Consider the following 11,638-nt stretch of genomic DNA (forward strand, 5'->3'; position numbering starts at 1 on the left):
TGGTGAAGCACAAAGTGGTTTTTCTTCAGTTGTGTCCCCCATTGGCCAGATTTTCCTCCTGAGTGTTTGGTATTATCTTGTGGTGTTAGTGATTCCCATGGAATATGTGAGGAACTGAGGTGCAGGAGGCTTCACAGGATCACAGAGTATTCTGAGTTGGATGGACCCACAGGGATGATCAAGACCATCTCTTAAGTGAAGGGCCCCCAAATGGGGATCAAACTCACACCTTTGGCATTATCAGCACCATGTTCTGACCAGCTGAGCTGATCTCAGGGCTTGTGTGGCTTAAAATTCAGGAGCCAATGAATCCAGTGAGTAGAGTCATGGAAGGTGTGCTGGGAAGAGCTTTCCCCCATAAGCACTTCAGGAGCAGTGGGTTAGGAATTTCTCACTGAAGTGGCTGAAGGGGCAAAGCTTGCTTGGAAGCAGGAGCCACAAGGTGCAGCTCACTGGGGACTTCTTAAAAAGCTGGGAAAATAGGATGAGATAGCAAAGTAGAAGTTGGAATGGTGTCTGGCTGGTGTTATAAGCTGAGAACATCCCTCTGGAAGGATTTGGTGTTGTTTGCCTTTCCTGCAGACAAAAAGGAGAGCTTATAAACCAGCTCTTATAAACCCCAGAGCTTCCAAACCCCAGGCTTCCCACATGGCCAAAACTTGGGAAGGTGGAGACTGTCCTGGGTGCTCTTCTCTGTGGGATCTCAGCTTTCAGGATGGTGCTGGGTTGGATCTCAGGCTGTGACCAGCCCAGCTCTGGTGCCACTGGTGCCTCACTCCCACAGCAAATGCACTTCTAATTCCAACTGGGGTGTTTGCAGACAGAACCAGCCTTTGTTTTGGGTACGGGCAATTATAAAATGTGCTCTTTTTCTATTTGCCAAATGAATACAAATGCTTTCTTAGAACATCTGCTAAGGAAAAAGATGCCTGAGATACCTTTAAAACTCCTGCTGGCAGTGCTGGGTGACAGGTTTGGATTTGCTCAGTAACAGAGGTTATTGAATATTACTGTAATCAAAGGCTCTTTCTGGCTCTGGGGCAGGTGTGAATAAATAGTTCTTGAGTTTGGTTTTGTATAGAGAAACTTCAGCCAGGGTGGTGATGAGGGTAACCTGACATTTGCCAGTAAGAATAGTTTATTCCAAATTAATTTGTTAATTTGTTCAAGTTGGTGCCTACAGGTTTTCTGTGCAATAAATGTGATTGCAGTACACAGACATTGTGCACATAAAGAGATTCCTGCTGACAGAGAAGTTTTAGTGCTAAAGGGAACTGTATTTGCCATTTCCCAGTGGTCTCCAAAGAGATACAAGCCAAAGTTTTTAGGAGCAAGGGGAGCAGAACACCTATTCTGGTGTGACTTTGGCAGTTTCCTCCTATGAAACTCTCTCAGTTCTGTGTCCATGGGAATTCCACAGCTCAGTGTGAGCTTCTCCCTTGCTGCTATTAGAGCACATTTGGCAACTCACTGGCCATCCCATCCTCAGTCCAGGCTTCCCAGGTTCTTAAGGAATCCTTCCCAAAATAAAATTGTTTAGCAATATGTATCCAGCATTTAAAGTGCTTTTTTTTTTTTTTCTTTTGTTAGAAAGAGCACTCTTGGAGGACAGTTCTAGTGGCAGAAGACAAATGAGAGCAACAGCTTCTTATTCCTGGCTGATTTTCAGATCTGGAGAAGAAAGGATGCTCAGTTTTAAACAAAACGGGACAGTATCATCAGCTGATCACAGAATCATAGAATAGTTTGGGTTGGAAGAGACCTTTAAAGGTCATCTAGTCCAACCTCCTGCAATGATGAGTGTGCTTCGCTTCAGCTTCACTCAGTTCAGTCACTGCTAGCCTTTAATTTGGGAAAGAAAAATACTTTCTGGAGCAGTGTGCTGGAAAAGGTGGCTGACCCCTTGTCTGTAGCAATCATGGCAAGGAAAGCAAATGCCTTGTGCCATGGACAGCTGCCTTCTCTGTGCTGTGCTAAACTCCCAAAAGATTTCTATTTTTTCTTCTAGGATTTATTCTCTGTTCACCACTTGTTGGATATCTCTGTATCTCTTAAATGATATTTTATTTTTTGCTGGACATGGGATATCTGTAAGTAAACTAAAAGGCTTTCTCTATATTTAATGCAGTTTTACTCTCTGTTTTAACATCTCAACCTTCTACTGGCTTACAGTAGTGAAATACTTTTTCTAAAGGTCTCTTGTTTTTTATGAGCCCCTGTCCAGGGTAATTTCCCAAATGCAGTCCAGATTGGGTAAAATGTAAGCATATTTCTGAGGTACAGGGTTTTTTTTTTTTCTTTTAATAGTAAACCACACATCAGATGAACCAGTTAAAAAATATCACAAATCAAAACTCACAGCAGGGATTTTCCTCATTAACCTCAGGTAGACAGTGGAGCATGGCAAAGAATATATTTGAAAGATGAGGGGGAAAGGAAAGGAAAGGAAAGGAAAGGAAAGGAAAGGAAAGGAAAGGAAAGGAAAGGAAAGGAAAGGAAAGGAAAGGAAAGGAAAGGAAAGGAAAGGAAAGGAAAGGAAAGGAAAGGAAAGGAAAGGAAAGGAAAGGAAAGGAAAGGAAAGGAAAGGAAAGGAAAGGAAAGGAAAGGAAAGGAAAGGAAAGGAAAGGAAAGGAAAGGAAAGGAAAGGGAAATCAAGTCTCCTCAGCCAGTGTTGGAAAGAGGGAAAGAATAAATAGATGAAGAAGAGCGAAATATTGCAAATAGTTTTTCTTTCTTGATGGAGTAACCCTAAAGCAAAGTATAGGCAGAAGTTGGTTTTATGACAATCCCAGCTAGGTACCCCAAAAATGCTGAAACTGCCCAAAGTGGGGAAATGAACAGAGAGACGTGTGTGGATTAATTAGATTGAAAAAATGTTTTGACAGCAAAAGCGAACATATGGAATGAATTGTGAGAACCTGATCCAGTTCCCCATGTGTAAATGATGCCTTAGCCATAGCTCATAAAGCAAATACAGATGCAAAAAAAAAAAAAAAAAAACTCCTTTCCTATCCCCTCCCCCCAGTAAAGCCCAGTCTGTTGCCAGATGGCAAATAAAAGTCTGAACTTGGTGACTAAATGTGAGGAAAGCTGAATGTTCATTATGGATGTTGAAAGAAATCAGCCAAATAAATCTGAATTTTGCACCTTGGAGGAAGTCATGCAGCTCAGCTAAATACTGAGTGGAATGCCCAGCTGAGTGTCAGGGTCCCCTGGGCTGGGTCTTCAGTGTCTCTGTTTTACCCTTCCTGGTCTAAATCAGAATCGTGGAATGGTTTGGGCAGGGACATCTCCCACTTTCCCAGATTGCTCCAAGCCTTGTCCAGCCTGGCCTTGGACACTTCCAGGGAGGCAGGGGCAGCCACAGCTTCTCTGGGAACCTGTGCCAGGGCCTGCCCACCCTCAAGGGAGGGATTGCTTTGTGTCCAGCTCAGTGCTTGGTGCCTATGTCCATGTGGAATCACACACCTGCCCTGACTGCCCCGAAGGCTTTATCTCTTAAAACTAGGGGTAGAAACATTGGGACAGATGGCTGCAAGCAGAGGGTGAGGAGGGAGCCAGAGAAGAAAAGAAATGGGTTGCAGGTTATGCAGAGGAGCATTCCCTGGATTTATTTGCTCCATCCCCAGGAAGGATGAGAGGGTGGATTGGGCAGTGCCCAGCATCAGGAGCTGGTGGAGGAATTTGCTCTCCTGACTCCCAGTTGAGCTTGTGTTCTGTTAAACACAGCTGCCTATGTCAGCATCACATTTCCAAGCCTAAAAACTGTGTTAAATCAATGTCTTTTCATGTGGTTCCAATGGATAGAACTTCTTAGTCTATTTTAACAGTGATGCTGTGCATGGTTAAATTTATTCCACCTCAGAAGGGGGTGAGGGAGATGTGCTGCCAGTGTCACTTGGTGCTGGAGTCAGGAGCCTGTTCCAGCTGTGGCATCAGCACCATGGCATGGCTGGGACCTTCACATACAGCCACTGAAGGGAACAGTCCCTTCATGGAGAAGCTGCACAGGCTCATGTCAGGGGAAGAGCAGCTAAACCCTGCCCCAGCCTGCTTGGGTGGTACCCACAGACTTGATTCATGGCACCCAGTGCCAGCAGTCTGTGAAGCTGAAACAGGAGCTGAGCACTTGGGCTCTTTCCATTGCCCAGGGAAGCTGAAACCCTGCTAAGCTGTCAGGTTTGTGTCCAAGCACAAAGAGGTGCCAGCAGCAGAGCCCTCACAAAGAAAACTGCTTAATTATTTGCTAGTCAGAGGCAACTTTGGGGAGTGCAGACTCAAATCAACAACTACCCAACCTATATTTAGTAGCAGAGTGGCTGGAGCTTAGACCCAAACATAGTTTCCAGTGATAGATGATGTGGCAATCAGAGCTGACCCTCATCCCATTCTAAATTTGGGCTGTGGAATAAGTCATTAATATCATGGCTGGCATGGCAAGGCACCCTTCCAGCAGCTGCCCTGCCACTGCTGCTCCTCTTCGGGCTGTGCCTGTGGCTGGCCAGCCTGGCTGGGCTCTGGGACACCAAACTGGGTGACCACAGCCTGGCTGCACTGTGGAGACATTGAGGGAGAGGCAAAGCCAGTGCTCTGGGGGCAGAAGTGATCCTGTGGCCTTATCTGTGCTTGTCTCTGGTGCTGTGAGAGCTGTTTTCCATTTGTTCTGGTACTAAGGAGTGAAAATCTTCTCTGGTGGTGCAGGACAGGTGGGGTGATCCATGCTTCAGTGGGATGAGGAAGGTGCAGGAGGGCTGGGAGCTCCGTGTGGCACCCACAGTGCAGACCTGGGGACACACAAACTCTGTGCCCCAGCCAAACCAAACTGGGGAAATGGCACAGCCCACTGCAGAGAGAGGTAACTGAAAATTAAAAGGATAAATTATATGTCCCAGATAACTCCAGAAATCTCTTGAAACTTTCTGGAATCTGATTCAGTGCTGGAACCAGAAATGCACCTTGTCTCAGTGCTCAGGACCCATCCAGTTGGCCTCTGTCAACTCAAGTTGGGTGGTTGAAGGGTAGAACAATGTTGGGCTTCTTTTAAGCTGCCTCAGTGTAACAAACAAATGCATAAAATATTCCTCTAAGAAGGGCCAGTGCTGTTACTGAACACATGGACAGGGAGATGCCAAAGGCCAGTGACTTTTCCTGGAAGACAGACTCAAGTCCTGAGCTTGCCAGCCCTCCATCCTTCCATCCTCTTCTCCCTCTTCCTCTGTATCTCATGTGCACAGACAGACAAAACTCTTCCTCTCTCTCTCTCTCTCTGAGGTTTGATACAGACACAGAAATCGATGTTGGATCGGAGCAAAAGGAAAATGCTAACTTGTGTGAAATTTTCCACCTTTTCACTAAATGAATCAAAGCCAAATTTTCACACTTTGGTCTTAGGTGTGAATTTTTTGCTCAGCTCTAATATTTATCCATAATGTGTTTTAAAACTTGGCTCGCTCCATCTAGAAACCCACAGGGAATTGAGTTACAGATTCTGGGCTTTGTGCATGCTGCCAAGATCTGCCCCTATAACTCAAACCAATTTAAGGCGGGGGGAAACCACTAGAAAAATATTGTATATGGTCCATCACATGCTTTCTTCATGCGGTCATATACCACTAAAAAGTAATGTTCTGCAGAAACACATTCATGTAACTCCTGTAAACACAGATAAGATGAATTTTGCATCTCCAAAGCAATCCCTAAATAAAAGCCTAGGAGGAAATAGCAGCATTGCTTAAAATTCTTATAGAAGTTTAAAAGTATTTCTTCAACATCAGCATTTCAAGAAATCTATTTATGCCCCTCAAATCCAAATATATCTGTCACTGAACTTCTTAAAATGATGCTAAAGACATCTGTTAGCTGAGTTTGTGTGTGTGGAATAGAGATGAGTGAGAGTGAGGTTCTTCACTGCTGCAGAACAATTAAAATTATTACATAGAACATTATTTGTTTGATTTGTTTTGAGGACTAGAAAGGTAAGGAAACTCTGATAGTTTGAAGGTTAACACCTGCTGAATCCTGAAATCAGGACAGATCTGATGGGAAGAATGTTCCTACATTTCAGCCTCTTGTGAATGGGGCAACTTTTACATTATTTTCCTCTTGCTGCTGGATCTGTGACAGGAAAACTAAACAGAAACACTGGAGAGGTGAGACTGGCCTGAGTGTGAGCATCAGATCCCTCAGTTTGGCTGCTTTGTGCAGCCACATGCTTTCAGCCACTGAAATGGTGCAGGAGAACTTGAAATGATCTGTGGTTGTTTTGTTGTTAATAATTACCTTAGGTTAAAGTCCTAGCATTTCTTGGGATTACCAAAATGACTGAGTGGTGACAACACAGCTGGAAGTTACATTTGTGCTTGGATGCCTTACCATTTAACTTCGGATACAATTTTTAAAGTCTCAAAGTAAAGAAAAAGCCCAATTGGGATTTTGTGACTTTCTAAACTAAGGCTGGTGCCCCTAAATCTGATTTCTCATCTGCTGTGTACTCACATCCCATTAATTTTCAGTAATACTCAATCTCATCAGTCCTTGAGTCACAGCTGAAAATCAGACTTGGGGACTATTCTAGGTTGGGCTTGATGATCTCCAAGGTCTGTTCCAGCCTAGTTGATTCTGTGATTCCATCCACAAGTGGGCTTCACTGGCCTCCCTGTGCAGTCCCAAGGGATGTGGCCTCCTCCTGTGCGATGTGCAGGGTTTTGTGAGGCAGCTCTTGGGGGACCCCGAGGGCAGAGAATCAGAGAGGATTGGTCTCCCAGCCTGAAGCTATTCCCTGTGTGCACCTCCTGTGGCTCCTGTGCCAGGCTGATGGGCTTCTCCTGCTGCCTCCTCCCACACAGGGTTAAAAACCTTTTCCTTCCCATTATTAAGGGGACAATGATTGAAATTTCCAGCTTTAAGATGCTGTGTCAAAGTTGGGCTTCCCTAGGACATAGGATTTTCCCTGGGTTTCCAGTAGGGTTTCCCTTGGAGATCCACTGCCTGTTGGGGCTGCCCTGGATTCCTCAGCTGGGCAAGTGTTGGATCCCCAGCCCCAGATGATGCTGGAGAGTGGAATTCAGCCACCAGGACTGAGTGGATTTGAGTGGCTACTGACCTTCCCATCAGCAAAATGGCACCTTGTCCTGAGATGTTGGTGGGCCTTGGGGAGTTTGGTTCCCTGTCCCTTCCCAGGCAGGGATAACCCCGCTGGGCTGGGTCTCTCCATGGAGAGCAGAGTGTTTACTGGCTTGTATCTGTCTCAGCGCTGACACTCCAACAAAAGGTTAGAAATCATGAATGCATCCCTTTATTTCTGCTCCACAGTGCCTCTCTTTTTTTCTGTGTAAACCCTTCACTTGCCTCTTGCCCAGCCTTTAGAAACGATGATCAAATGTGAACTTTCAGGGTTTATTTATAGCGTAGCCTTTATGGAAAGAGAGAAAAGAAATGATTAAAAAGCAATTTTACAAAATATTTTGTTTTAAGAGAGAATTCATTGTGTTTTAAATCACTGTATTCATTGTGCTGTCTAGACTGGCAAACAAAGAAGATAGAGCGTCATTCAAATTAAGATTGTGAAATCCTTGGTGACTGGAATTATGGATTTGGATGTCAACCCTCAAACAAACTATTTCTGAACGGCAGTATTATCACTTTGCTATATTTAAGGCTTTGTTGGAGACAGAGCAGTGCACAAGGTTGATCCGATTCAGTAATGCAATTCTAATGTTCCTTTGTTTCCCGTTTCATTATAAATTCATATTTTCAATGTTCTGTTCCTCTTTGTCCCCAGAAAATTGTTGAAAGGACTCTCCTCTGGGAGTAAAGTTTTTTGTTCAAGCTAACAATGACCAAACTGACTTTAAAACACAGAAAAACACACAACTAAAATGTGACTTGAGAGAGGGAATTAATTTAGGATATTTTGAGCAACTCAGAATGGGTGAGTTGTTGAAAATTGCTGGCTGTGTATTCTTTTGCCATGCTATTCCACAGAACCATGGTAGTTGCTGTGAGACTTTAATGCTGTGGATTCTCAAAGGTCTGTGTGTTTTCAGTAGATTTAAAAACACCAAAGTATTTTAGCTGATAAACTGAAAAACTGATAAACTCAGAAGTCTTCCTCCTTAGCTCAGGGTGGATGATGGGGGTCCAGCAGAAGAGAAGCAGCATTTTCTGGAAGCTCTAAGAGTAAAGCAGAACACAAGGGTGTGGAGCACCCATGTCAGAGGCAGAACATAGCCTGGGAATGGAGCTGTGTCCTGTCCTGAGTGTGCACAGGCAGGGGAATGCAAAGTCTGGCCCTCCTTTTCATTTTTGTTGCACCTGTGTTAAAAAATGGATTTGCCAGTTGAGACACTTCAGATGTTATGTGTTTATTTTCATGCAGTGTCTCCAGGGCAGTTCAAAAGGAGGGGTAAAGCAGGGAGCAGAAAGGAAGGTGACTCTTTCATTCGTGAGAGAGTGTTTCAGGGGGCTTTGTTTTCCCTAAGGCACAATGGAAAATCAGTAACCATTGTACCAGAGGGAATTGGCTTCTACTTTGAGTTGCCTCTTTTTTTTTCCTGTGTGTTCATTCATTTTTTGGATAGTCTGTAAATCCAGATGGCTGTGTAAGGGACTGTCTATTGTAAACAGGGACAATGCTTGAGCATTGTCAGTGTCACCTGTTAAAGGCCAGGAAATAAAATGCCCATTTCTCTTACTGGGAAGGATATCAGCCTTTCCATGGCAGTAGTTTAATCTGGCTGCTGTGCAGAGTCTCAGTGCCAGCAGGCTCACATGTCCCAGGGAAAAGAACACACTATCTCTCTGCAAGTGTTATTTCAAGGGTGTTTCTTGGGGAATCAAAGTACAATCAACGTATGAAGGAGAATGGGCATATGAGAGCACAGAAATATTCCCTGCTGCTGTATCAGCACCCTCAGCAGAGTGCAGTCCTGGGTGCACACCTGGCAATGCTTCTGCCTTTGGTGGAGCCTGCCCTGGGACAGTGACACTGCACTGACATTGCTCATCCACGCTGTGAAGTTCTGTGAGATCCTCTGTCAAGTGCTGGGTAAGTGGAAAGCACAGATTTCACTAGGGCAGGTATTCCACTCTGTAAAATCATCCAAACCTTTCAAAAATCCAGCTGTAACTGGCTGGAAGGTTCCAGCAGCAGCACAGGGTTCTGCAGGGTCATCCTCATTCTTAGGCACTGCATTAAAACAGGTTCAGGGTCAGGCTAAGAAACTCAACCCTGATTTAGTCACACACTGACTCTTGAGTCCTGACCTTTAATGTTTTTAACATCTAAAAGCTGTTGCTTTGATTGTCCTTGTGAAATCACTGAGTGTCTGCTGCCTCCACTGTATCCTGAGAGCTCAGGCCTCTTAGCTTCGGTGATTCTCATTCCAGTGGGATTGCTTGGGAGAATCCACGGAAAATCAGAATCTCACAGAGATCAGAAAAGGAAGCAAATTACTCATCCCTCTCCCTTCCACACATGGCTGTCCCAGAGACTCCTTCTGCAGGGGATTCTGTGAGCTCTGACTTTATTTTGGCCAAAAGCAGAGCAGGATCAGAGCTTGCCTCTTGCACCTTTGTGCTGGAATGTGAGGACAGCTGTGAGCTGCAGGACAGACATTCCCAGGTTACCTTCAGCTTGTGGAGCACCCTCGAGTCCTCCCTCGCTGCAGGGAACTGATACTTTCAGAATATGATACAGGATCTCAAGTACAGTATCATTTTATTTGGGAACCGTCCCCTCCAGGGATGCAGTGTTTAACATTTCCTTTGGTTAGAGTAAATAATAAAAGATAACTCTGTTCTGCTTGGGACTCCCAGTGAGAGAGAGGAGCAGACTTTGGTTACTGAGGGTCTGCAGAGCTTTGTTCTCTTGACTACTTTATAATGGGATTGAACATATTTGCTGCCATCTGGCCTGTTCAGCCGAAACAAAATACATCACTAATGTTCCGATTGGTTTTGAAACATCTTGTTCTTGTCAAAAAGTATTTTAAATCAAAACAGGCTTTTCCAGTTGGTGTTTGTCTTTTCCTAGGAGGCCATGGCGAAAATGGGGAAAATTGGAAAAGTTGTGCAGCCCAACCACGAGCATAAAAGGTAACGCTGGCCCTGGTGTGTTCCGCTGGGAGAGTTCAAGGGAGATAAAGTTGGGGTCTGGAGATGAGGTTGGGTGTGTTTCTTTACAGCCCTGCTCGACTGCAGTAATGTTTAGCATGCAGATACTTTAAGAATCACAGTATATTATATTTTATAAGAACTGTTCATATTGTATTTCTAATGATTATTTATATTAATTTTAAAGCTTGATTATTCATATTATATTTTAAGGATTAGTAATATGATCTTTAAAAGGATGATTTCTATCAGTTTCTGAGGATTATCTTCCATTACATTGTATTTTAAGGGTAATTTGCGTTACTCTTTCTCGGGCTCCGGATTCCACAGGCGGCGGCGCGCGGGCTCCCCCTGGCGGCGGGCCCGGGCTGAGGGGACATGGCGGGGCCTGTGCCCGCTCCTGGGCCCCGCTGCACGGGACTGCTCTGAGGGCCCCAGCGTGCCCAGGGGAAGGGCTGCAGCACCCCGAGCGGCTGAGGGAGCTGGGAAGGGGCTCAGCCGGGAGAAAAGGGGGCTCAGGGGGAGCCTTGTGGCTCTGCACAACTCCCTGACAGCAGGGGACAGCCGGGGGGTCGGGCTGTGCTCCCAAATAACAAGAGACAGGACAAAAGGAAACGGCCTCAAGCTGTGCCAAGAAAAGTTTAGACTGGATATTTGGGAAAACTTCTTCATGGAAAGGGTTGTCCAGCCCTGGCACAGCTGCCCAGGGCAGTGCCCGTGCCTGAAGGGATTTAAAATCCTTGTGGATGTGGCACTTGGGGACACGGGGCAGTGGCAGCCTTGGCAGTGCTGGGGGGAATGGTTGGACTCGGTGATTTTGAAAGATTTTTGCCACCTGAATGAATTCTGTGAAGCTCCGGTGTCTCCTCACTCTCACAACAGAGAACTGTGGGGAAAACTGAGAAGCCAAGCTGGCTGTAGGGAAATGAAAGGTGGAATCGCAGCTGGAAATCACAGCTTGGGTGGAAACTCAGCAGTGCACAGGGAGGGCTCTGACCCCAGCAGCAGCTGTACCTAGCAAAGAGTCAAAGCATCTTTAATGCGAAGAGAAGCAAGTAAACATGTATATTGCAGGGGATTTAAATCTTCCAATCACAGGCTTTGCTGACATTAACTTTCTTACATAGATTTTACGACAAGAAATACGAAGTATTTTTGAAGCTTGTGGAGCACCAGAGAGAGTATCGCTCCATCATGAACAGCTTGTGATCCAGAGGCATGGGAGCTGGGAACAGCAGGCAAATTTCCAGGCATGTGTGATGCGGGTAATTTCTTCTTAATGTACTGTCCATGTTGAAAATGTCCTGTTATCATTTAAAATATACATTTTAATGAGAAATAAAATGCAGTCACTTTAATGTGAAGCACTGGGTATTTTCTGTCAATAATCCTTGCACACAGGGACAAGGAATATTCATTTGTTCCAGTTAGAGAATACAAGACAACCAGTTGCAGGTACCCCAGTGCCAGTATTTGGACTGGCAGGAACAGCACAAGGAATAACATGATTCACTCAGATGGACTT

The 11,638-nt window shown here is 45.0% G+C and overlaps 1 protein-coding gene across 14 annotated transcripts in view; it reads left to right on the forward strand.

The window, feature by feature from the left end:
- FGGY (FGGY carbohydrate kinase domain containing) overlaps window positions 1-11,638 on the forward strand; it is a 135,435-nt gene that overhangs the window by 115,251 nt on the left and 8,546 nt on the right. For 12 of the 14 annotated variants that reach the window (XM_064429014.1, XM_064429021.1, XM_064429016.1 and 9 more), the window contains 2 exons: window positions 10,034-10,095; window positions 11,241-11,471. In XM_064429014.1, coding sequence (XP_064285084.1) covers window positions 10,034-10,095; window positions 11,241-11,322 — 144 coding nt within the window. In that variant the 3' untranslated portion in view covers window positions 11,323-11,471. Of the gene's footprint in view, window positions 1-10,033; window positions 10,096-11,240; window positions 11,472-11,638 lie in introns of those variants that run through there. The other 2 variants (XR_010366598.1, XM_064429017.1) reach the window with 1 other exon arrangement.

The sequence above is a fragment of the Passer domesticus genome, chromosome 7 (genome assembly GCF_036417665.1).
Source record: "Passer domesticus isolate bPasDom1 chromosome 7, bPasDom1.hap1, whole genome shotgun sequence".
In the NCBI taxonomy this organism is placed as follows: domain Eukaryota; kingdom Metazoa; phylum Chordata; class Aves; order Passeriformes; family Passeridae; genus Passer; species Passer domesticus.